A 26,476-nucleotide genomic window follows, 5' to 3' on the forward strand; every position below is an offset into this window, starting at 1 on the left:
CCATGAGCTTCCTCATCGACTCCAGCATCATGTTCACCTCGCAGGTAGCCACCCCTTGCCCGCCGCTGCTACGGCGCGGCGCCTCCGGCCGGCAGAAGGGCGAGGGAGCGGGGAGGTGCCGCCGTCACCGGGCTTCCCTCTCCCTGCGCCCGGTCCGTGCCTGGAGAGGCGCGGGGGCGGCGCCTGGGGGCGCGCGTGCGCAGCGCCCCGCGCGGGGGGCGCGCGGACCCTCAGGGGCGGCCGGGCCCGACCCAGTCCAGTTAAATTTAAACTTTAGCCCTGCTAAAAGTTAAATTTAAATATTTAAACTTTAGCGGGAGACCCGAGCTCCGCTTAAGTTTAAATTTAAATTTCTCCAGTTAGGGCAGACAGGGAAGTTCACCTTGCTGGTCTGTGCCGAGTGCTCGGTTTGTTTCTGGTGCTTTTCACCAGGGCTGATCCCGGGCAGTTGGAGCAGATGAAAATGCGTTTAAGGGATCGCAGAGGGATCTGGTGGAAGCTGCTGAGCTGGTGTGAAAGTTTGGTTCTGTGGTGATGAGGGATGAGCTGAGGAAAAGGAACCTTCCCCCTCTCAGCAGCAGGTGGTTGTCTTAGACAGACTTCAGTGCACAACCCTCATTCCTGACAATTTTCAGGACAGCTTTTGGCTGTTTCTTAGAATAATAATGCCCTCTCATTTGATAATACTTTGATTTTTTGCTTACAACGTGCTTTTTCACTCTTGGTGTCTTGAAGGGTTTGGGTTAGCATTAGAGGATAGCTTTGGTATTGTTAACAGTTCATCCAGAACAAAAACATCCACTTTTTTTTTGCTTTGAGTTCTGAGCTCTAACTTATCTGACAGCTTTTCTTTCATTTCTGATGGCAGCTTTAAAATCTCTCATTACCTTCAACAGTACCAAAAGTTAGATGTTCAAGTTGCTACATGTAATTGTTAAGTGCTCCAAATTTTGCTGAGTTTGCATGTCACATTCACCTGCAGTGTCTTAGAGTGTGAACTTTTACCAAAATGTCTTTCTTTGCTTTTGTACAGTCCCTAACAAAGGAGAGTCTAATCTTGTTTAGTTCTTGGTTATTATTGTACCTACTTATCTCTTTATGTTTTACTTATTTTTAAAAGTTTGTCTCTATCTTTTTCCTTCTTCCCACTGTTAAATGTGGAATTACTTGATGCAGATATCATTTGCTTATCATACTTATTTAGCTTATGACCCCTAGATAGGAGGCTTATGGAATATCTTTCCTTTTTGCTAGCAGCTGCTCTAAAGTCTGAAGTCCTCCTCAAACAAGTTTTGCCAGCTGTTACAAATCACTCATTCGACCTCATTCCTATTTCAGCTGTTCTTTCAAGGCAGCTCTGTGTGATCTTCTTGCCCAGCATTCCAGGTATTCCTTGTCTGTAGATCATGTTGGTGTGTTACCTTTGCCACTGTGGCTACTCCTGATGTGCAGGGAGGTAATGCACAACAATTCCTTTGTTTTTGCCTTGGAATGTTTCTCATCATCATGGCAGGGTGGGCAGAAAGCTCTCGCCTTCCCCTTGTGCTCTGAGGAGATACACTGACTTTATTCCATGATATCTGACATATACTGAATTTTGTCTTTGCCTTGGACAAAGCTACTTCTGTAAAAAATACTGAGTATTTCCTGAGTTCTTTTTTTGCCTGGGTTCTTTTAAATCATTACACTCCTTTCAGTCTGATGAGGAATAGATGGGACTACCCAGGGAGGCCTGACAACACAGTCCCCTTTTACTCTCTGAAGACAGGTAATTGCAATTTTGGCCACCTTGTTCAGTTTGTATTTACTTCATTTAAGTCACCTGCAAAATAGCTGACATTAAGTTGGTCCCTTGTGGAGTGTAAAGAAACTTTAATTTTGTAATGTGCTTTAATGACCACTGAAATGCAAAGTGTAATTGGCTTTTTCTGCTTCTCCTGCCTTGTCCATGTGGCTTCCTGCAGCTCCAGGTTGTGGTTTGAGGCATTCAGCACTGCCTTTTGCCCACCTCAGAGATCCTTGTAGCATCTTTCTCCCCTGTCAGAAACTGACAGTGTGTTAGTGTCTAACCAGATGTACTGTAAAGACCTCTACAAAAATTCACATGCACTTGTGGTCTACAAGAAACAGCAGATGTTTTTATCAAATTTACTCATCCCTAGAAGATGTGTATTCAAGTGTTTGCTTTGCCTCCATTTCTGTATTTCCTGTAAAAAAACCCATAGGCTTTAATTCTGTAGGTAGCAGGAATCAAGGGTGCAAAGGATTCTGGCAGGCCAGGAACTGAGCAGTTCTGAGAATTTAGGAACACCAAAATCTGTTGTCTTGATTAGATCTTCCTTAAGGCCATACCATTTTGTATCTGCTACACTTAGATACTTAAAACATTATTTTTTCCATGGTCCCATGGCAAGTTTTAATCTTTTGTGGATCTTGGGTGCTTTGGGTGAGCTGTTTTCCTTCCATTTGTTTAATTTGCAGTCAGCAGTGCAGTGGGATTGAATTTGGCAAGTTGCAGGATGCCAATGTTGATGCTTTGTCTCTTCTGCAGGTGCTGTTCTTTGGATTTGGGTGGCTCTTCTTCATGAGAAAGCTCTTCAAGGATTATGAGGTGAGAAGGAGCCTTTTGTTACAAGTCTGTATCTTACAAAAAGAGTATCTTAAATACTCCTTTTTATAGAAATTTTTAAAAACTGCATTTAGCCTTATTCCTCTCTTTAATCCCTTTAATTTCATCTGCAGTTACTTTCTTTTTAATTTCCTCTTGTGCTTCTGTTGGAAAGACTGGATATCTGAGAAAATCAGTTCTTCTGTGGCCACTGAAACTTTCCATACTGGCTACTGTTAAATAAAAAGAAATTTGCAGGAGATGCAGGGGTAAAAGGAAACAGAGGGAACTGTTTTGCCTTTTAAAGGTGGGTAAACCCACCTTATGTAAGGTGAAATTTTTGAGACAAAATCAAATCCAGTGATTAACTTTAAACTCAGTGAGATGTGTTAATTGCAGCTGAATTGGTTGTGAGGACTGGATGGGATAAAAATGCCATTCTCTTATCCATAGTGGAGTATCAGATTGTAGTCTAGGTCAGACATGGTTTAAATGCAAGCCAAATTCAGACCCTGACAGTTTTTCTGTTGTGGATTTTATTTTAAAATCTTAAGGTTAGTATCAAAGAACTCTCTTAGTGTATGAGTTTGCCCTCTGTTTTCCAAGAGGCTTTTGGCAGATAAAGGGCTTGGGGCCTTTAAGCAAGAGACCCAGCTGTGGGCCATCATACTTTGTGATTTGTTTTGTTATCTCAGGATATCAGGATGCCATTCCAGGAGTGCAAGTGCCTCATGTCTCTGGGTTGTTCTCTGCTTTGCAGGTGCGACAGTATGTGGTCCAGGTGATCTTCTCTGTGACTTTTGCCTTCTCTTGTACCATGTTTGAGCTCATCATCTTTGAGATTTTGGGAGTGCTGAACAGCAGGTGAGTCTGGGAGCCCACTGGGGACTGGCCTGCCTTGTGCTCTGCAGCATCTTCAGTGTAACTTCTAAATTAATGGATTAGTCTTGGATTGGGGAAATCATGGAGAAAACTGTCAGCAGCTCAAAATGTGCAGCAATATTTATTTATTTGACAGAACATGTCAAATAAATAGTAGTCATAAACTTCCAGTTTTCCATGCAATTGCTATTAACAATTGGTCTGGGTCCTTAGGGCAGGGCTTTTGCCTTTGATGTTCTCCATTTGTGAAGTTAAAAGAACTGATTTCTTTTATGGAAGTATTGTAACTCTTCAGATCATGCTAGAAGCACTTTTCAAATGCTAAAGACTACAGAATGTTTAAGCACTGTTTTTTCTTTGGTGGTCAGGGGTGTGAATAAGATGTGAAGCTGATTGTGGAGTGAAAGCTAGTCTAACAATACAGGATTTGTGAATCAAAGGTGAATCCTCCCTTGGCAATAGGATGAGGAGCTTTACATAAAGGGGATGTTAACAACTGTCATCTTTGGAAGTCAGTAGGAAAGAGAAGATAGAACAATAACATGTAGACACTAAGTTGGGTTTCTTCTTATTCTGTCTCATCATACAAATATAAGAGAGCAGTCAAAGGGGTTGAAAGGCAAGAAGTACAGGACTGATGAAAGGTAATGTTACTTCTGTATATTATTAATACATGGGGCTGGTAGCCAGAGAGATCACTGAGGAAAATGCTTTTGTGAGCTTCAATAAAGGGCTAGACTTCAGTGTAGATGAAAATGTTTGCTTCTCAATTAGTTAGGAAAAAGTGACAAGGGTCCTTGTCATTTCTTCTTCCCTGAGGATAAGAATTAATGTTGGGAATGGGGACATGTATTTTTCTGTTCAAGTAAAGTGAAAGTTCAGTTCAGCCTAGATGAATCTCACCTGCATTTGAGTACTCTAATTTGGTCAGAGGAGTATTCATCATGTTGGTCTATATATATATATTTATAAAACCTTACTTTGCAAAGTCTTGCAGATGAGACAATTCACTCTGAAATGAAACATGCTGACTTATCAACATTAAATATTTTAGTCTTTTCAATATGAATTAGGTTTTTTTTTTTGACTCAGCTGTTCATTAGAAAATTAATTACTGCTTATACTTAGTTTTGATTTACTGTTGAACTAGATGAGCAGTCAGTCACATGAATCATGCTGCAACTGGTATTAGTCACCATAGAAAATACAGTATTTGATAAAAGACCCAGTGTGGTTTTCTGGATAGTTATTTAGTTTTAAATACACATCCTTGACCTCTTTTATTTAAAAATAAAACCATACAAAACCCCAAACCAAACAACTCCCTCTCTTCTATCCTAATAAAAATAAAAACCCAGATTATTCTATATTCTAAGCCAAAATTATTCATTGCTTGATGTAGTTGAAAATATTTCACTGACATGCAATTTTCTTTGAGAAATTTGTTGTATTATGACTTTGTGCTAATTGGTGTTTTGGCTTTATTTCAGCTCCCGATATTTTCATTGGAAGCTGAACCTGTGTGTCATTTTGCTCATCCTAATCTTCATGGTGCCCTTCTACATTGGTTACTTTGTTGTGAGCAATATCAGATTATGTGAGTACTTGGTTTGTGGCAGGGGAGCTGCTGATTTGAGACCAGAAATACAAATGAGAAATAGTTTTGTTTGCTGTCCTTGAACTTCCCTCCTTGCCCTGATTTTATTCTGGCTAAATACCTTCTCTTTGGACCTTCATGCTTTATCATGAACCACTCATTGAACAGCCAGGAAATGCTTCACATGACCCCAGAAAATGCTGCTTTTCTTCATGGGTTTCAACAGAAAACTGAGCACTTAGGAGTGATATTACTGGGATTTTTGTTCCTTTGCAGTTTTAAGCTTGCAGCCAAACTCTGCAACCCTTGGCAGGGCTGTGTTTTTCTGCTAGGGGGCAAAAGAAATGAGGCAGAGAAGCTCAATAAATCACTTCTGAAGCAGAAAAGCTCAGTAAATTACTTTTGCTGGTTTTTTTTCTGCTGTCTGGATGAGGCCTCTTCCATGGGCTAATGGACACTTAACCCTTGAGTTGATACGCATCACTGTTTTGTGTGAAGCTTAGGCACATAGGTTGGGAATATTAAATATGTAGTTTTGCCATGAAGATGGAATATTTAAGATTAATTTTTCAGATCACACAAGGAAGGAGCAGTGAAATGGTCCCATGTGGACAGCAGAGCCTTGTGTGAGGTGCACACTGCAAGCTGTAGCTCTGCCAGGTGACACCTGCTTTGGCCACCAGTTCTCAAAGTAGCATTTAGATCAATGTAGAAATGTTGCAAGCTATAAAAAGCCCCAAAGGAAGAGCCTATTTTAAACACTCCCATTCTCCTCTCCATTAGTGCACAGACAGAAACTGCTTTTTGCCTGTGTTGTGTGGTTGACATTCATGTATTTCTTCTGGAAGCTGGGAGATCCATTTCCTATCCTCAGCCCAAAACATGGTGAGTTTCATTTTATTGCTGATTTCTTCCCTCTTGCAAATAGGCTTTGTTATTTCACTTTTATTTTGGAGTTGTTATTATCTCAGCTCTGCAGTTGGGACTAGAAAGAAAGTTGTAGAAGGTAGTTCCTGGAACTGAGGGTCTGCTCTGCTTTGAAATCTGCAATGTGAAGGTTGTGATAGAAATGGGTGGATACATCTGGATTATTTTCATTAGTTTTCCTTCAGTACCACAGGAAAACTTGCAGGAATTAAGTCCTAACTGAACCTAGACTATGTAAGGATGTGGTGTACTGTTGCAGACACGGAAACTTTATCTCCACAAAAAATTGATCACAATTTTTATTCACCTACTTCTTTCTATTGTAAAGACTAAAGCTAGCTTATTTAAAGAGTAGATCATCAACCAATCCTTAATCTGACATTTTTTGAGTCAGGTTTTTCTTTCTTGTGGCTGAAATCAGATGAGTTTAGCATGAGTGGCTGTCCAGTTGTGTCCAGAACACAGCAGTGTGCCTAAACTCCAGACTGTGGCCAGCAAGGGGCCTGGCAGTTGTGCTGCCTTCGGTACAGGTTCCTGCTGTGCCTGGGCCCAGAGGCTGTGCAGTTGCATGGCACTGGAGTGTGGCTTGGTAAGTCCTGCTGGATCCAGAGCTGTTGTGTACAGAATTAGCTTGGGTGTCTCTGTTGTGGCCATGAGTATTTTCAGTGTGAGATGCTGTGTGCTCTTGGGCTAGTTTGGGTCCAGCAGAGCTGGCATGTGCCTGGCTGTGCTGAAGGCTTGTAACACTGTTAGAACCAGACTGCTTGTCACTGGTGTTACCTGTGTAACTACACTGCCCTTCTATTTCCCCTGCACTGGAAAATTGTTTGGATATTGTTCCCAACAGGTGAAAGTCAGTCCATTTCATGGAAATTGGTGAATGTGTCTGTCTGCATACAAAATTCTCAGCTTAGTCTTTCTGTTCTGTGGGAAGCTGCTTGACTCTGTACTCACATGAGAAGTTGGAGGATACCAACTGGTGTAGGGTCTCTTTACCCTTTGATCTGTGATCCTAAAAGTTTCCTAAGAGAAAGTGTGTCTGTGTTTTGTAATTGTCATTTGCCTCTGAAATCCAGCAGTTGATGTACAGCACAGATGCCTCTGCCCAGTGTCCAATTGCCAAGAAAAGCTTGTATCCATTGTGAGCTGCAGAAGGTGCTTGAGTTGGCAGAATGTAACAATCCAGTGGAAACTTAGCCATGGGGTTTGGGTAATCCTCTTTAGGTCACCACAAGGTTCTGGGAGGCTGTGTAACACCTGCAGATTGCCAGAATGGGTAGTGGGGTGCTTTCTGTTTTTAATTGTACTTTACAGGGTGTGATGCCTCCACTTAAGAGTTCTACAGTGCCTTATTGTACCAGGTGTGGACATGAGGTTAGAGCAAAGGATACCTCGTGTTTGTTCCCTGCTGTGTTGTTGGGGTGCTGCTGTGGGTTTCATCAGGGAGTGGTGACCCAGTTCAGGCAGGTGGGGATGGGGATGGCAGTGTCCTGCAGCCTAGAGGTGCACCATTGAGCAAGGGCTCCATTTCACTGTAACTTATCTAACAAACCTGAGTTTGGGAGCTTGTAGTAGAAGGAAGGTTATGCCTAATGACACACCAATATTCTAATAAAGCTCCTGCCTCTGTCTGAGTTGATGGAACATTCATTCACTTTATGTGTGAGCTTCATGGGGAAGCATTGCTCCAACCAGTGGGATGTCATGTCATTCTGAAGGCACCTCTGTTCTAAGTGCTGCAGTCTGACAGTGTGTGGGGCAAAAGGCCAGTGTATTGTAGCACATTCTGTAGCTCCTGTAAATCTCTGTGCAGCTGCACATGACTGGTGTCTCAGTTTCCCTTTGTGAAGTCTTTTTGCCTTGTTTTCATCATTCATTTCACTTCTCTGAAGCATGAAATGTGGTTTGGCGCTCAGCCATCTCAGCTTTGCAGTCGTGTAAGCTCTAAATGTGCTGTGTGTGGCAGCTGCTCTATAACCAGCTCCCTAAAAAGTGAGTGGTGTTTACTACACATGGCACTGTGTCCTGGGAAGGCAGGTTGAGGTCTGTGGTTAAGAATAAATGCAGTGCTTGGTGATGGTTACAGCACAGGCTTGAGGTTCATGTTGAATTACATGTTTTAGAGTCCACTTGGTGCTCAGGTAGAAGATCTTGGTGGTGGTCACCTCAACAACGTGTTTGTGTCAGCCAGATGAACACTGAACAGCCAGGAGCAGCTTAAGCTTCCCAAGCCCACTGTCCTACCAGCACAGCTTGTGTCTGATCTGGAGGGGTGCTTCTAATGGGTTTGGGGGTTCAGATGCTTTTAGGCCATTTTGCCAGGACCAGCTGGTTTGGTGATAATTGCAGAAGTGCCTTTCTGGAAGCCACTCCTTTATAAGTGCCTGGTGGAAGATTTGGGTTCCCACCTCAGCAAATGGCAAACATATTTTATTAGTTTGGAACCAAAATATTGATATTTAGTCCTCTCCACATATCCATATAGCTGTCTTAAGTTTCTTCATAGCTGGAGTTCCCCATCCCTGTTTCTAAGCTTGGTAATGTGATTTCTGAGGGAGACTTCCTACCCCTTTCTCCTAGTCCCTGTCTGTCCTTCCTGTTACCTGGGGTCATTGCAGTGGGAAGGCAGTCAGATTAATTAAGCAGCTCTATGTTATGTTAGGAAGGCACCAAGTGTGGAGCAGAGTGAAGAGAGCAAGGTTGCTGATGCCATGTTTTTCCCTCCCTCAGGAATCCTGTCTATAGAACAGCTCATCAGCCGTGTTGGTGTGATTGGGGTGACACTCATGGCTTTGCTGTCAGGATTTGGGGCTGTCAACTGTCCATACACTTACATGTCCTACTTTCTCAGGTAACTTCAGCCCTGTGAAATACTTGTCTAGCTTTTTGAGGTTATTTTTTGCTTTTCCTGTGACATTGTTTCAAGTTTTTTTGATAATTTTTTTCTGAATCTAGCTGTTGTCATGTCTGCATGCTAGAACCATTTCCACTGCTGCTGCACATTCCCCTTACACAGGCTTTTCTTTGCCTCATAGGTATGTACACATCTCTGAAATGGGGTGGCTGGCCTAACTGGGGTCTTTATTTTGCAGGAATGTGACAGATGCAGATATTCTGGCTTTGGAGCGACGACTCCTTCAGACCATGGACATGATTGTTAGCAAGAAAAAACGGTGAGAGGACAACGGTAGCATGAAATTATTTATCTCAAGGATTTGCAATCATTGTGGTATAAGATGGTTCTTGAAATCTTCATTGTGTTGAGCTGTGTGCTGTTTTGTTCTGGCCTGATAGATGACTGTTTTTAACACCAAGTAGTGCCCTTTGTGGCTGCAGTGGCACAGGTTAGGCTTCCAAGACCATTTGTAACTCTCTGCTGGCAGCATAACTGAGCGGTAGGATGGGCACCTTTCTCTCCTGCTGAGTCAGGGACCCTTAGGCCTCTGCAGCTCCTCTTACTCGTGGTTTCAGGGCAGAAAGTGGTTTGTACATGTGGTGGATCCTGGTCAAAGCTGCAGCAGGGTAGTGAGCTGGTGTGGACACAGCTATGTTCTTGCAAACAGCAAAGTTCATGCTGGTTAAGTTTTGCAGAATTTTAAAACATTGCTAATGTGGATATCCTGTAGTACATCAGAACTCTGCTGGCACTGGTTTAGCTTATTCCATGTCCCCCAAGCTAAAAAAGAACCTACTTTCAGAAACAATATAATTTCATTTACACTAGAAAGATTTTTGTCTGCATATTTCACATCAGTATTACATGTTTCATGTCTTGCTAGTAGTGCAGAATAAATCCAGTTACTGGAGTTACTTCAAAAGTTTGACTATCTGACACAACAGTCTCCCAATTTTACTTTTGGTGCCTTAATGTTTCAATGGAACCTTTTAACATGTGCAGGGCAGCTTTTAGGTAGCCTAACCTTGCCAAATTTATCACCATGTATAGATCTGCTGATGAGTATTAGCTCATGGAAGTGTAGTTAAAGCATAACCCCCTCTGTATTGGTGGTCATGTGTGAGATGGTAAGTAGTGAGAGAATTTAATTACTGAGGTTTAATTGATTTAATTGACTGGAAGCACTCTCAAAGAATGCCACAGTTAAAACATACTGTGTAGTGCTGTTTCTGACTCTGCTCTTTTGTTTTGTGCAGTGTTTTTGGATCTTTGGTCCAGGGAGAGTGGTGTTGGGGTAAAAGTCAGGATGCTAGAGGCTTGTAACTAACTAGCACATTCATGCCTCTATGGCCAGGAAATCTGAATATGGCAACTTCCCAACCATTATGAAGAGCCATGTATTAATCACTCAGGAATTATAATAAAACTCATGTATATGTTTAAAAAAAAACTCAACAAAAACCACAAAACAATGTGCAAAATTAAGTGGTCTCAGAACTGTGCAAGAAATAGCAGAAGCTTGAGTTCTGTAGATTCTTGTTCTCTTTTTTGCTTTGGCAGAGAGCTGTGGGCTTGCATGATTGGACTATTTGCTCATGTAAAAGCCAAATTTAAAAGGTTAGATACGTATCAGTCCAAATGCAACCAAGTAATTGGCAGAACAAGTGGGAATAGCAACATTTTCCAGCTCGGGGTAATGCTGCAGTTCCATAAATTGTCAGTGGTGTGCTGGCCACCTTCTCAGTACTACTGATAGTTCAGAGCTTATCAGTGAGCACCAAGAGTTGTAAGGCAATAGAACATAAAGATTTTAGTTTCTTTGCTGATGCTGACATTTCTTGTCATCCAACCCTTATTCATGCTAGCTTTCTAGTCAGGAGGAGATAGCTGTGAAAGTTGTTTGTCCTGATGGTTTTTGCACAGGAATCACTTTTCTGTCCTTCCTGAGCACCATCAAGTAAAGCCTTATGGAAACTCACCTCTAAGGCTGTCAGATTCTTTATACTTGTTCTTGCAGGTGTGACATAACTAATCCTCAGGTTTGAAATGCCAGCATTCTGATGGCATTGCTTCATTTGTGTCAGAGCCAGATCAGCTGATGTGACACACAAATACCACACACTGTCGTTACCAATCTACACACACAGAGTGTGTGGGGTTTGCCTGTGCATCCTTTCTGTGAGGTCTCCAGAACTCCTGTGTGGATACAGAGATCCCTGCCACCTCATAAAAGAAAGGATTTGTCTTTATGTTTCACCTGGGTATTGCTGCATTTTTGCTGCAATGCTGTGGATCATTTGGGACGGACCATGTGAATCTGTGTACTGTGAAGAAAGCAAGGATTAAAAATGCGTTTCTTACATTTGGCAGCTATCAGGATTCTAATATCTCTGTTATTTGTAGTCTGTGGCCATATGTGCTTTTATCTGTATGTAGGATGCCCTAAGGGTGTTTCTTTTGCTGATGTCAAAGGAATGATGGAATGATTTTTAATTTTTTTTTTATTACACTGCTTATCAACATCCTTGAAGAGGGCTCAGTGCCAAATGTAGCAATGCTGGAAGGAAGAAGGAGAAGAAAGGAACTAAACACCACAGAATCATGGATCATCCTGAGAGAATAGTTTTAGCTTAGGAATGGATAGCTTGCTCACAAATTTCAGTGGGGAGAAATGTGAGGGAAGGAGAGCAGAAGGCAGCAGTGCTGGTGGGGATTATGCTGTGGTGCACATGGAAGTGTGAGGGATGATACACAGCAGCTGCTGCTGGAGTGTTGGATTTAACTTCAGGAGTCACGCTCAGATGGCCTGCAGCATCCAGTGCTTCAGTCCAAGAATGGATTGGTGTGTTTGTGCTTCACAGCAGCTTGTCATGCAGCCCAGCAGTGAGTGACAGCATGCAGAGATGGCTCTGCACACCATCCACAGCTCATGGCTCCATGGAAAAGGTGATGTGTCCTGATAAAGGTGTCCAAGGGGAGGCAGGAGCATGGGAAGTCTTCTGATTCCTGAGCTTGAGATAACACAGTCATGTGTTTGAGGAAAGGAAAGCAGCTAATCATATGACTGAGAGATCCATTTGAATTCTGAATGTTTAACTGGGTTTAAATCCTTTAGGGTTGAAACAGGATCCTGAATGGAAGCCTTGGGAAGTGGCTCATTGAATCTCACTTGATTAGATCTGGGCTCTACTCCAGAGCTAATCAGGGTAATTTTATGTAGCAGGATTGGTGTTTAAGGGAAGAAAAAAGGGTCATCTATTTTTTGGTGAATTTAGTTTAACAGCATCTTCTAAGAAACTGGTGGATTTTTTTTTCTTTTTTTCTTGTTTTGATTTTTCATGAAAATATTATATTCCTAAGGACTTGTATTTTCTACTCTTTCAGGATAGCAGTGGCTCACAGGACAATGTTCCAGAGAGGAGAAGTGCATAACAGACCCACTGGCTTCTGGGGAATGATAAAAAGTGTTACAACATCTGTTCCTGGCAGTGAAAGTATCCTTCATCTGCATGCTGGCACCTGCCTTGGGTGGTGCATCCAGCTTTCTTTGTTTTGAGAGGTAGGATGTTAGCTGGGACAGTCACAAAGCATTTGTGTTTCAACACATTTCAAGCCTGATGTCTCCTGGGAAGTTTGTTCTTTAGCACTGTGACCTTTTGCCCAGGCCTGGGGCACAGTTTTACTGTGACACAGGCAGAAGTTTTATGTTTCTGCCCTGCTCTATAAATGTTCTGTTGCATCACCATGGGTGAGGTGTACAGCAGATTGTCTAAGTAAGATGTGCACACTTACCAGAGATTCATAGAATGGTTTGGGTTAGAAGGGACCCTAAGATCATCCAGTTCCCTGTAGAAGGAATCTCTTGGGAATGACAAGGGGCTGTACTTGTCTAACAGAGTTGCTTACCAATGGTTTCTGTCAAACCACTTGAAGTGCATTTTTGCATATTTGAGGCTGAGGACTCTTTCTTGCTCTCCTTTCACACTAGCTGCTAAAATCAGAATTTGGCTATTTGACAGACTATTCATAGTAATCACTAATCTCTTGCAGCAGTTACTCAGCAGTTTTGTTTATGAAGATGATGTGAAATGACATATTGTGGGATGCACTTCAGTGCCAAGGGACACTGGTCAAAGTGGAGCAGCAGAACCAGAGTTTTTGAGAGCTCTGGTTCTAATCTGTGATGAGTTTCCCAGGCAAAGAAAGAGAGTTTATTGCACAACTGCCTAAATACTGTGACCTGCCTACCTCCTTAAACTGCACTAGTGTGCATCAGGTTCATCCTTGAGATTTCTTTCTTGCTGTTTTAATGAGGACCATGAAGTCTGAATTACAAAGCTGATCTGGGTGTAAGAAGAGACCAAACCATTAGATGTGGCCCTTGAGCTGAAGGTGGGGATGTTTTCTCAATTAAGAATTGGTGATGTGTTCTAGCCTTGACTATGTTGGTTTGCCAGATCTGTCCCTTATCCAGCAAGAAGTGGATGCCCTGGAAGAATTGAGTCGGCAGCTTTTCCTGGAAACTGCTGACTTGCATGCAACAAAGGTACACAGCAAATAACTGTGGTGTTATTTGGTGTTATAACTGTGGCCCAAATGGTGAAATGTTGTAATGCACTGGAGTGAGGATCTTTTCCTTTAATTTTGGGGCTAGATGACAGTTCAGATCCATCCTTGAGTCTGCCCCATGGCCCTACAACTATTTACAAGCTTATGAATTAACATTTAGGAGTTCAGAAAATTTGAATTGAAATATGTAGAGAGATAGGGCTGTGTTTGCTACTGTTGGTGTTGCACTACAATTTTATGTTGTGGGTGATTGTGAAAATGACATATTTTTTAATGTTCTGCTCCTTCTCCCTTATTTTGTATTTCCAGGAGAGAATAGAGTATTCCAAAACTTTCCAGGGAAAATACTTTAACTTTTTGGGTTATTTTTTCTCCATCTATTGTGTCTGGAAAATCTTCATGGTATGTAAATGTTTTATTTCATTTTTTTCATGGCTGCATGCAAATATACCCTGCATAGTTTATGCTATGCATGCAGGTCTTTAAGTAATGCTCTAGTTTCTTTAAAATCCAGAAATTCTGAAAGAAACTGGCCCTTGATTGAAATAAAGCTCTGGATCTGGCTTTTTCTGTACAGCATTGCACCAGTAATTCTTACATGGATGTGTTTTGTGCTGCTTTTGGCAATCTGACCACCCCCTGCCTTTTCTTGGTGCTACAATGAGCCTCACCTGTGAGAGTGAGAAATGCTTTTGCCTTTTTGCTTTGAATGTAAATCCATTTATCTTGCAGGCAACCATCAATATTGTATTTGACCGTGTGGGGAAGACTGATCCAGTCACAAGAGGAATTGAGATCACTGTAAATTACCTGGGAATCCAGTTTGATGTGAGTCTTTATTAATTCTTGCAGCCTTTTCAGCAATTCATATCTTATCTAAATGAAATCATCCTGCTGCTAGGGAGAAAGTGATAGACCCTGAGAATGTGGCTTTCCTTTTGACTTATTGAGGAGGAAAGGAAAATGCATCATGGATGTTGCTTTCACACTGATTTTATGCTGAGATGGGGTTGTGGTCTTGTCAGGGAGGCAGTGGTTTTTTTTTTTGTTTTGGAGAAATAGAAGCACTTCAGACAATCTGCTTAGATTAATACATTCAGCTCCAGAGTAATTTTGATTTTTTTATGCAAATAGTTGTTCTGTCATTTACACAATCTATGAAAATGCGGTTCTTTCTGATTGGTATAAACTAAATCTCCTTCTCTTGTGTTTGGAGTAAACAGTTGCTAATACATTTGTGAAAATGTCTGTTATATAAACCTTGTCTACAATAGATATCTGTACAATTAGAGACAAAGATTCTGAAAAATTGGCAGCTATACTAGGTGGTGTAAATGAAGTTAGTGTTAAAGTTTTGACTGTGTTCTTTTCATTGATACAGGTAAAATTCTGGTCTCAGCACATTTCCTTTATTCTTGTTGGAATAATCATTGTTACCTCTATTAGAGGGTTGTTAATCACACTTACAAAGGTAAGAACCAGAACTCTTAAGTGGTTTTACACAGAGAAATTCATTATCAGATATTTACCTTTTGATGGAACAAGTACTGTATAAATACATATTTCAGTATGTATTTGTGTTTAAATATCTGAATATAAATTCTTGCAGAGGGAGGAAGGTAGGAAGAATACCTTTTGCAGGATACTTCCCCAGTCTCTGTCAGCAAGGGATCTAGATGTTAAATAAGATGTTAAATGTAAGCAAGGGCTCAAAATGCTGCTGTAGCCAAGGCTTATTAGTAAGGTTGATGAGATGGTGATTAAAAGCATTTGCATTACTTAATTGAGGCTGCTGGTAGGACTGAAAGGCTCTGAAAGGTAGACTGAAAGGACTTGACCTGGCCTTTGGTACCCATGCTTAGACTTCTCTGTATTGTTCTGTGATTTTTAACACAAGGTGCTGCTGGCTGGGGAAGATTGATGCAGACTAGGGTTTATGAAAATTTGAGGTTTATGAGAGTAGTTTACAGGTAGCCCTCTAGAATGTATGGTTTTGATGAGGTATTTTGAGATGAAAAGGTATTGAACAATGTGTACCTTTCACTCTGTCCTAAGGCACATCAGACTTACCTGACTGCTTATTTCCAATGTTTTTGGGTTTTTTCTCTAGTTCTTCTATGCCATTTCCAGCAGCAAGTCCTCCAACGTTATTGTTCTGCTGTTGGCGCAGATAATGGTGAGTATGGAGAACGGTGGGCACACCCACGTGCGCTTGTGCATGCACACCTCGTGTGTGCTTAAACACATGGCAGCATCTCTGTGTGCTGCCCTGTCAGCCCCAGAGGCCAAGGCAGTGACTGCTTGCCTGCTTTGGCTTGCAGGGAATGTACTTTGTGTCCTCAGTGCTGCTGATCCGCATGAGCATGCCGCCGGAATACCGCACCATCATCACCGAGGTCCTGGGAGAGCTCCAGTTCAACTTCTACCACCGCTGGTTCGATGTGATATTCCTAGTCAGTGCCCTCTCCAGCATCCTCTTCCTCTATTTAGCACACAAACAAGCCCCAGAAAAGCATATGGCCCTCTGAGGCACAACTGCAGCCATGCACTGCTCTCTGTCCCGTCAGCTGCGCTGCTGCAGCTCCTGTGGGTTGCACAACTTGGAGAGACAGGACTGCTCTGTGTGTTCTGGCTCCTTGAACCTCCACACATGTCATCATCAGGCTCTGTGGCTCGTTTTGTTCAGTGCCACAGCTGGAAGGGATGGGGGTGTGTGTGTTAAACTTGAAACAGGTAATTGCCAGGCAATAAAAGCAATGCTGGATACACCACTGTCCAGGGGCATCAGAGCTTGTGTGGTGGGCTGGCTGAGGGAACTCCTCCTGCTGTTGGAACATGATCTTCACAGAAGGCACCAAGAAATGTGATTTTTGTTTTGAAAATCAACTTATAATTGGGATTTGGAGGACAGCAGTTCTGGAATTGAATGTTTGAGTCTGTGGAATTAAATAAGCTTTTGTAATATGTGAGTATCACAGTTGTTTTTTGTCAGTCCCAAAGATTTGGCTGGATTTGAGCCAGAAGGTGGTTGGGATTTGCAGTTCCAGCAGGAGTGGAGTGAACTCCATTTCTGTATGCAGAAATGATACTGTGTGTATCACTATTACCTACTGTCCTTAGGAACTGGAGATTTGCTTTGTCTTACTGAGTGTCAGCTTTCTTTTCTCTCTCTGCAGAAGTGGAACTGAGGTTTTGGGTTCCTCTTTGGTAGAGTTCAGTGTTGAGTTGAAGACCACTGCCATGCCTTGTTTACATTGTATGTTAGGAGTTTTATTCTTGTGACTTAAACTTTTAGGTTCTCATTGCCACTTTCTCAGGCTTTGTTTTATAATTGTTCTGGAACATAAATTGTAGGTGATAAGAGTAAGATTTGGAGGGGGGGAAATAACCACTCTAAACAATTTATTTTTGTATTGTCTTTGGTGTACAGCAAGGAAGCAAAGTGCACAGCAGCAGCATTACAGAACCATTTGTGTCACATTCAGGACAACATGGTGGTGACTTGGGGTTAGACAAATGTGCATGACTGAATTACATCCACAACTGTATGCAGAGGAGACTAAATAGTGATTAAACATCTTGAGTTGTGAATTACAAAGTTAGCTTAATGTTTGTAGGAAGTTTCTGCAATGTTAGCAGGAAAAAGGATCATAATGCCATTTCAGAGCAGCTGTACTGCTGTAAGCAGAGATGCCACAGAGATTGAGGTGATGGCCTTGGAGAGTTCCTTTTCCTGGGAAATGGGCAGAAATCAATTGCTCTTTATTAAGAGCTTATCCATAACAGCCTAAGATGCTTACAAATCTATAAAACCTTTACAGCTCCTGCTGCAGGACATTAATGATAAAGTTGCAGTTCTTTAGGCCTTTTCAGAAGTGAGTGAGTGCCCATTCCACAAGGCAGAAATTGTGCCAGTGGAGCACAACTGCAGGGTGTTAAATGGATGCAGGTTACACTGAAGTGTTGATTGCAGCCAGGCTTTGCAGTCTTTCATGGTTCTGGTACTCCTTGGAACAGCCAAGTTCTGAGAGGTGGAATAGCAAAGAAGAACTGAAGAAAAGATTTGGCAGGTTTCTTTTTTGTTGTTCTTGGCATAGTTTTGTCTCTTCACAACTTTGTGTCATCACTGTTGTCGCTGTCAGCTCTTGTGGAGGCTGCTGATTGGGAGGAGGAGGAGGATGAGTCTGCCTGCAGAGGAGTAACAAAGATGTTGTGATTATTTTCAGTTTGTAAACATGTTTGATAGTCTGCACTGTTGCAGACTCCTGTTTTCATCTGCACTAATCACACACTTATTTAGATGACAGAATGAACCAACAAATAGCATTTTTATTGTTGAAGGGTTTTTTTGTTTAAGTGCATTTTCAGATAATTTTGTTCAATAGAGGGTTTTTATTGTTGAATTCCCATATCTGCACAATTTGAACACAAAAGTAGTGCTGACTTCTGCAAAATGCAGCTTGGGTACTAAGACATTCTTGAAAAAACTTGCAGGCAAGGCTCATGAAAAATAAATAGGAAGCACTATTGGTCTTACCTGGTCTATCTCTCTTGCATGATCAGATAATAAACATTTTAATATTTAAGGCTGACCAGAGAGGGTTTAAACTGTTTCAAGAAGTCACACCTCACTTCTCTGACTTTAGTCATGCTTTGGATTCTTTCTAGTGTAAAATAACTTCAAATCAGGACATTGCCTAGAAAATGCCATAACCTGTCACTTGCTGCTGCTTCTCCAAAGGGATCCATTTTGAAATATTTCATGTGGTTTTCACAAACGTTGTTTATGTTTTCTGTTTAAGCCCTGTTTCTGTTTTATTTAAGCACTTTCCCCTCCACTTCCACAATTGTATTTCCTGTTCCCCATCATTGGGTTTTCTGTATTTGGATTATCTTGTTCCATAAAATCTCTTGCATGTGTGCTGTTTGTGTGATTTAATTTGCATTAAAGATACTCACCTTTATTACTTGTGGGAAAAGAAGACTTGTTGTGATAATTAACAGCGTTCCTTTTAATAACTTGCAAAAATTCAGGCTCAAGTTAACAATTCTAGGTCTGGAAAACTTACTACCTGAAAAAAAAAAGTGTTTTTTCTATCCCCTGTGTGATCCCTCAGCATCTGCCTAATGCAGGATTACTCACCCTTTGCCTTGGCTCAGGTGAGTTCCTCTCTGGCTCTGCTGGATGGTTTTCTGTGTGAGCAGGAGGCTCAGGAGTGTCTGACTCTGCCATGGAGGCTGTGATGGGAATGTTTTGGCCTTGGAAGTACCTGTAAGCATCTCTGCTGCACACCAGCAGTGTCAGTCTGTCCCCAGTGCTCTGGATCCTTGCCACCACCTTGTCATAGGATTCCTTGGTCACATTCACTCCGTTCACTTCCACCAGGAAATCGTTGTTTTCCACACCTGCTCTGCCAGCTGCTCCCTGGCTTTGTACCTGCAGAGGGGAGTGCAAAGCAGGGTCTGGCAGGAAGCTTGGAAAGGTGCATGAACAGCTGAGTTACTGCTTTCCACAGAGCATGCTGAAATGGGCATGGGGATGGAGAGATTTGGGATGGGCGATGGGCCCAGACATAATAAACATGGAGCCCATCAGTTTGAGATTTATAAGATGTTTCTTGATCAACTTACATTATAGGAATGTGGCATGGTAGAACCATGAAAAACTGTTTTCTAACTATTTGGAGGTCTCTGTTCAATGACTTCAAACATTCACAAGTCCCTTAGTAATGAGTGGAACCCCTCCTCTCAAGAAAGCTTAAATTACAGGTGTAATTTGGGACAAAAGGAGTTTGATTTTTACCAGCTGTGGATTTCAGGGAAGGTGGGTAGAATTAGGGCAAAGGCATCTCTTCTGTAATGAAGCTGTTCTACAGTGAAAACCAATTCTGTCTAAAATACTAATTTTAGTGTGCCAGACTCATGAATGAAAGCAGAAATTATTCAAAAGCAGAATTCTCCTTCCCTGTAGATGTGTAACAATAAGAAGGAATGTTTCCTGGTGCTCATTTTTTATCTTAGGCCAACAATGTTAGTCTGACTTAAACAATTCTAACTCTGATCAGAGGACATTGGGAAAGAGACTTCTGTGGCTTTTCTTGCATTTGTTTGCAGGATGGAGGGGAGGAAGCTGCCCAACACACTGCTTGAGCTTCTCCTTGCTCCTTCTTCATTAGTACCTCAGTGATGAACAATCCAGGTTTGTTCTTGATCATATTTAAACTGAAGCCAAATCCATTAGGTCCTTTCACCATCTTGCAGATCCTTGGCTTGTGGTTCACTTTCTGCTCAGTGTGCAACTCCACTCTTTCCTCCATTTTAGCCAGGGTTGAAGCCTGTGCTTTGTAGTAGTATGAGAAAGGGGAAATCTGAGCCTGAAAAAAGTGACAAAATTACATTAAAATAAGAATTTCTGTTGTGAAATCTGTTTCAGACTCTCATGCTCAACATATTTTGCTTGAAATTTTGTGAATGACTCAGACTTTAGCTGCAGTGAAGAATTCTTCCCTATTCTGATTGGATAACTACAGTGTTGATCTATGTGAGAAGGGAAATCTGTTATTTATAAATAGTTACACAGTCATGTAGCTCTGAATTGGATGTCTTAACAGCAAACCTTTTCTTGTGATGTGTTTGAATGTAGAATTTTTGCAATAGCATCTATAAAAATCAGGAAGAGGCCAAAGATTTGGGTGTTAACTGACTTGCTGTACCAGTGTAAGTGGAGTTGCTGGCATACAGGTTTTTCTTAGACATTTCCTGCAAGTTGAAAAAATGTCAGAGCAGGTTTTGGCTGTTTCATTGTGATAAATTACCAATTCCTAGCAGTGGTTTGTGTTTCCTTACCAGTTTGTACATGCTGTCAGTTTCCTTATCCACCACCAGCAGGGAGGTTCTTTCCTCAGACTGCTTTATTTTTCCCACCACGCTTTCGTGATCCAGCCCGTCCACTCGCTCGCCGTTGACAGCCACTAGGATGTCATTGTCCTTCAGACCTGCCATGGCTGCTGGGCTTTCAGAACTAACATCTTTGATTACGTGGTCTGAGATAAGAAGGGGAGAAAGATTGCTGTGAAGGCAGAGCTGGGTGAGTTTTAAAGACATAAAAAAGCGTGGCAAATGTAAATGAATTGCACTTTGGGTTGAGGATGTTTTCCCTGAGGATTTCTCTTAGATGGCCAGCAAAAGCCAAAGAGAATGAGGGCTACAAACATCATATAGGAAGAAATGGTACAGCAAATGCCATGGCTTGTGTGTTATCTTGGATCTTACCACCAGTGTTTTGTTCCAGCCGTAGATAAAATCCATAACCGCTTTTTCCCTTCTGGATCTCAATAAGTCGTGGTTTGAGGGGAAGCAACCTTAGGCTGGCGCTCTCTTTGCTCAGTGCCATCCTCTGGCTTGTGAAATAGCGGTCTGTTTCTTCATTTGAAAGTAGAAACATAACATGATTTTCAGACTTCTTTACCTGTGACAGCACATGCACAGTCTCAGATGTCACCCCTTCAACAGCAAGTGGAAATTGGGGATATTTGGTAACTGGTGCACTGGTACACAGCAGAGTCTGGGTGCTGTTAGTCCAGGCTATACACTGATTTTTCTTTTCCCCCCTTACAGTCAGAAATCTGGACCATGACAAAATCAAGGGCATGTAATGAATGGGGAAATTTTCCATATTTCATGCTGTGTTCCTGACCTGTAGGGAATTATCTGTGGAGGGCCATGGGGGTGGCATACAGTGCTGTAGAATCCAGGGAGCCTGAGTAGATATTGTTTGGCTATTCTAGGTATGGAACTCTCTAATATCGACTTACTGTGCCATCTATACCACTATTTTAGATTACAGTGACACAAGTCAAGTTGCTGTCACTCTTAATCCTCTCCTGTCTCCCTGTATTACTGATATTACTGATTCTGAGGTGAGTTTTTTTCCTGTCCAACCTCTCCAAGCCTGTCTTTCTCTTAGTCCTTTCCACTCTAATGGGTGCTCTTTTTACTCCTCCTAACCAGTGTCCCTGTGCTGCTGGTTCTTTAGCTCAGAGAAGCCCAGGTGTTGCACGATTCCACAGTTAGCAGTGTGCCCTGAATGCTGCTGGAATGCTGGAGTCTCGTGGCTCTCTGAAATCTCTTCAGCTCCAGCTGCGTTTCAGCAGTGCCAGCAGCGGAAAGCTGGAAGCCTCATTAGCATTGTTCTGTGCAGCCAATTAGTGAAATTACTTGCACAGTAAATTTCATGAGTTTTGGACTTCTTCACAGGAGAAAGGGGACTACTGTGTAAAATCATGGGATCTTCCCTGTATCATCAGAGGCTTCCTTCTTCCTGCCCTGTAAACCACATTTGGTGACTTGCTCTCCTGCCATTAGCAGCATTTCCAGGACTTCTAGGGAATGGATTTATTGAATAGGGTTCCTGGCAGCGGTGTACTTGTGTTATTGAGAATCCTTTGGCCTGTCTTGATGGCAGTGCTCATTGAGAGGCAGCTCAAGAGGCTGCTGGATACCAGAGCCAGCACAGAGGGCTACGCTGACATGCTGGTGCCATATGAACAGCAGCTCCCAAGATTTACTGTCAAGTGCTTAAATCAGCCAGCCTGGCCTCCTCAGTAACCCTGATAGGTTGCTGTGAAAGTAGGCCAGAACAGAGGATAAATCAATACCTTTTCCACCACTTCCTCGTGGGTGTCATTTTCCACATTTTTCCCATTGATTTCAATCAGGCGATCGTTATTTTGGACACCAGCCTTTGCAGCTGCTCCTTGTGATGAAAGCTCTACTATGAACAGCCCCTTCTGTCCTAAAATAAATGAAAACTCATTACACAGGGTAAGTCACTGCAACAGGCCTGAGTAGCAGTTAAGGAAACTCAGCACTGATGTCCTCAGAGATTCTTGGCCCCTGCTTGCATGGAGAATACAGGAGCACCACAAACCTTCCGCACAGACTCTCCTCTGTCTCTTACTCTGGCCTGGAAAATCCCTTTGGCGGTGGAGGGAGATGTTTGTTCACTATCTGCAGCTCAAAATGGTGTTAATTTCTCTACCAGGATTGCAAAGTGGCTGATTAACATAGCTGAAAGGGATTTGATTCCTATTCCCCCCCACCCTCCTCTCCCCCCATCATTTTGAAGAGAGAAGATGCTTTTATGTTATTTTATACATTTAATAATTTCCTGTGTTTGGAAGCCTTCTATGTTTGGTCCTTCAATTATATTGTGTTCCAAAATACCCTTTAGAGGGCTCTTTAGAGGTGGTGCTTTCCAGAAGACCTCCCTCTTCCGTTGACTGGCCTTGGAAAAAAGGCATATATGGAAAAGGTTCAAATCCTTTTCTTTCTAAATGAATTAACTGAGAAATCAGGGGAAGTGTTTATTACAGCTGTCTAGAACCTCATGTTCTAATTCCTGAGGTGATTTTGAGGAATGGAACAGGACTTAACATAGCACATTGAGTGTGTATCTAGTGTTAGAGCAGGGACTGTAAATTTGGTTTTGTTAAGTGGGCTTAAGTAACAAGCAGAAAATAGCTTATTATTTTTCTCTCTTTTTTTTTCTTTTCCATCTGTTTTCCACTCCATGAGAAGCATGGTCCTCAGAAAACCTTGCACTGTATATGCTGTATAGAAATGTTCTGGAGATGGATCTGAGCTCATCCTGCTACTTCTTTCTGTTAGCAAGAGCAGTTTGTGTCTCCCCATCAGCCCCCATGTGTTAACTGTGGCTGCCTCTGTCCCTGCAGCCAAATATACACATACTTATAGTTATAGATATAAACTATATTTATGTTTATAGATATAAACTAGATTTATTTTTATAATATTTATATTTATATGGATCTCTAGTTGGTTCTCTGCAGGCTCTCACCTTCTGTGCTTTTCAGGGAGAAGCCGTAGCCTGTCTCCTCCTTCACCAGGTAGCAGAGCCGGGGCTGTGGAGCTGCAGTGGCTGTGGATGGTAGGCACTGCTGCTCCTGCTGTGGGCCTGTGGATGCCTTTTGACCCAGCCCTTCCAAGTTCACTCCCTCCTTTTGTGCCTTTTCATAGGATGCATCATCCAGGACGAGGAGCACCACGGAATTCCCGCTATTCCTGACCATCTCCACCACCTGTGATGGACAAGGGGAAATGGAAGCAGGCACTGGAGTGATGGAGCTAAAAGCTTTCCCCAGTAAAAGCTGCACTGTCACTGCCTTTGTTGTCTCACCCCCTGCTCATGCACTGGGGAGATGTCACCATGATATTTTCTGAAAAACCCTCTTTGCCCAGGATTTTCTCCTGGGAAGCTGAGAAGCTTCAGAGAGGAATGAAAACAATAATGATCTGATTGCTGCTCCTGTGTTTGCTGCTTTGGAATGTGGCTTGGATATTGTTGACCAACAGGTGAATGTTTGATTGGTTCCATGTGAATTGTTTTTCCTTCATGGCCAATCGCAGCTAGCTGTGTGGGACTCTGAGGAGTCAGGCAGGAGCTTTCATTATTATCTTGTTAAGCCTGCTGATGTATCCTTTCTCTTTCTTTAGTATAGTTTTAGTATAGCATTCTTTAATATGATATGATAATTTAATATATCAGCCTTCTGAGAACGTGGAGTCAGATTCTCACCTCTCTCCTCATGCTGGGGACCCTCACAAACACCCCAGGGAGGCATCCCAAAGACACCCCATGCCCGTGGCGGGTAATGAATGATGCAGGGGGACAACAACTGGCAGAAGAAGCTTCCCACAGCAGCTGTGGGCCTGGGGCACGGTGTGGATCCCAGAGTGAGCGGGTTTGTACCTGTGCATGCTCCTCCTTGTCCACGAAGGCGCCGTTAACCCGGAGCACCCTGTCTCCATCCTGCAGGCCAGCGCTGTCGGCCGGGCTGCCGCGCTCCACGTTGCGGATGATGTGTCCTGCCGTGTCCTGCTCAACCCGCAGGAAGAACCCGTACTTCTGCTGGGGCTGCTTGCTCACGGCGCACTCCCTGGGCTGCAGAGCAGAAGCCATCTCTGCCAGACAGGATGGAGAGAACACCTGTGAGTATGAAGACGAAGCTTACCTGGGGTATATTCCCTCTAATTTCATGTCGAGAGGGTTCGCTTCAAAATTCTTGGGGTGGATTTTTTTGGTGTGGAGGTTGTTTTTTGTTTGTTTGTGGTTTTGTTTGGTTGTGGGGTTTTTTTTTTGTTTTGTTTTGGTTTGGTTTTTTGGTCCCAGGAAAGCCAGCTGTGCAAAGCTGAATTTGGTTAACAAGGCTATCAAGAAGAAACCAAACCTGTTTCCCTGACCCTCCTTGCTTTTTTTTTTTTTGTCCCTTTATCTCAAATGAAGTTAAGCCAAATGCAGAATTTAAATAAGAAAAGTCTGCCTGTGAAAACATAGTAAGGATTGTGGAAAGGGTGTAATACCAGGATTAAGCCTTACAGAGGAAAAAAAAATTGGGAAAAGGGATTATAAGTGGAGTGAAGGAATTGTTCCCCTGCCTTTGACACTTGGGGGACCTTATGTGGTAACTGTCCCCATTTTTGATCTCCCCAAGTAATTGCCATATTTGAGCTAGTTTTCAGAGGGAATTTTGGTTCTAAACCACTTATTTAAGCATGCTGAGAGAGCTGGGTTTGTTCAGTGTTGGGAAGAGAAAGTAAAGGGAAAATCTTATTGATGTTTTCCCACTGCCCAACTGGATTGTGTGGAGAGCACAGCCAGACTCTTCTTGGAAATTAGCATTGGGAGGATGAGAGGGAACAGACACAGGCTGCAGCACAGCAAGGGAAATTCCCGCCACACATCCATAAGGACAGCTTCTCCTCTTGAGGGCAGTCAGAAAGGACTAGAAGTCCTAGAGGCTGTGAAATCTTTGTCCCTGGAGATACCTGGATTGGGCCCTGAACAGCCTGGTGTAAGTTGGCCCTGTTTTCTATGGGGCATTGCACCAGGCAACTTCTAAAAGTCCTTTCCTGCCTAAAATGCTCTGGGATGTAAGGAAACTCTGGTTTGGGAGAAGCTTGTCATGCAGGAATAGCACAGATGGATGGCAAATAACAGGTGGGACCAGGGAACAATCTCCCAAGACATTGTCCTGCCAGAGCTCCATGAAGACAGAGGAATGACACAAATGAAGACAAATTCCTCCAGTTGGAAAATCCAGGTAATTAGCAACCTTGGTTATTATTTTACTGGAAAGACTTTTCAGTCAAATCCTTCTGAGAGAGCAGCTCAGTGCAGAGCCACGCTGTGGCTGCCCATGGTGCAGGCTCTCTGCTGTGGGAGCTGATGCTGCCCTGTTGGTGTTACTTGGGCAGCACCCAGCACCCCATGGATGTGTGGGGTGACTCTGGCACAGATGCCACTGGAGCTGGGGAATACAGGAATTTCAGCTTGCAAGAATGTGCAGCCTGCAGTTCCTGATTCACTTGTGCTCCATGGTCAGGTGCCTTGAGCATTTTTGGGTCTCTGTGTATTGCACAGACATTAACTAATAAAGGGATGAACTTTCCTGTTATTTGAGCATGGTTTAGAACACATCGGACTGTATCAATTGCAAGTACAATTCAAAGCAGCTTTTCCTGACAAACACTGGGAAATCAGTGGATGCAAAACCAGTACTACACAGAGCTGGAGAAACAGTAGGCTCCTATGTGAAAAATAATTTCTTCATATTTAGAAGTGGAGAGAAGATTACAAAGCACTTCATACGACACCTTTTGATCTGTGCAAAATTATTTGTTTTGCAAAAAGGAGTTTTCAAAGGGAAAAGGGATTAGGAAAAAAGGAATTTCTTACCTGTATATCAATGTAGAGCAGCCTTCACTTGAGGTCTCTTGCTGCTCCTCCTGTGGCTGTACGTATAAGTAAGGCTGGACTTTGATTGGGCAAAGGTTGATTTAAAAGATGATTTATTTAGTCAAGTTTCACTGAATGTGTGATACTTTGATAGGCTGTCTTGTCCTTGTGGGCAAAAGTGCTAGTCACATGCATTTCTCATTAGCTTTGCATTTTGTCCTACTGAGATTATACTCAAAA

General features: G+C 42.5%; 2 protein-coding genes across 3 annotated transcripts; one reads left to right on the forward strand and one right to left on the reverse strand.

Moving 5' to 3' along the window:
- On the forward strand, positions 1 to 18,384 carry GPR89B (G protein-coupled receptor 89B). Its single transcript, XM_058824662.1, has 14 exons — positions 1 to 44; positions 2,552 to 2,611; positions 3,369 to 3,472; positions 4,981 to 5,087; positions 5,871 to 5,972; positions 8,745 to 8,865; positions 9,107 to 9,187; positions 12,295 to 12,404; positions 13,368 to 13,456; positions 13,789 to 13,881; positions 14,212 to 14,307; positions 14,861 to 14,950; positions 15,590 to 15,655; positions 15,801 to 18,384. The coding sequence occupies exons 1-14, from the start codon at positions 3 to 5 to the stop codon at positions 16,005 to 16,007; spliced, it is 1,368 nt and encodes a 455-aa protein (XP_058680645.1). The 5' UTR covers positions 1 to 2; the 3' UTR covers positions 16,008 to 18,384.
- On the reverse strand, positions 16,563 to 26,284 carry PDZK1 (PDZ domain containing 1). 2 transcript variants are annotated; one of them, XM_058824660.1, is made up of 9 exons: positions 26,237 to 26,284; positions 24,251 to 24,462; positions 23,339 to 23,579; positions 22,137 to 22,273; positions 20,752 to 20,947; positions 20,326 to 20,522; positions 19,659 to 19,853; positions 18,750 to 18,916; positions 16,563 to 17,667 (listed from the first exon to the last, which is right to left on the reverse strand). In XM_058824660.1, the coding sequence occupies exons 2-9, from the start codon at positions 24,458 to 24,460 to the stop codon at positions 17,430 to 17,432; spliced, it is 1,581 nt and encodes a 526-aa protein (XP_058680643.1). In that variant the 5' UTR covers positions 24,461 to 24,462; positions 26,237 to 26,284; the 3' UTR covers positions 16,563 to 17,429. The 2 variants fall into 2 exon arrangements, with proteins under 2 accessions (XP_058680643.1, XP_058680644.1); XM_058824661.1 differs by lacking the exon at positions 26,237 to 26,284 and having other exon boundaries at positions 18,623 to 18,916; positions 24,251 to 24,483.
- Positions 26,285 to 26,476: the final 192 nt, after the last annotated feature.

Source organism: Ammospiza caudacuta, chromosome 2 (genome assembly GCF_027887145.1).
Source record: "Ammospiza caudacuta isolate bAmmCau1 chromosome 2, bAmmCau1.pri, whole genome shotgun sequence".
NCBI classification, from domain to species: domain Eukaryota; kingdom Metazoa; phylum Chordata; class Aves; order Passeriformes; family Passerellidae; genus Ammospiza; species Ammospiza caudacuta.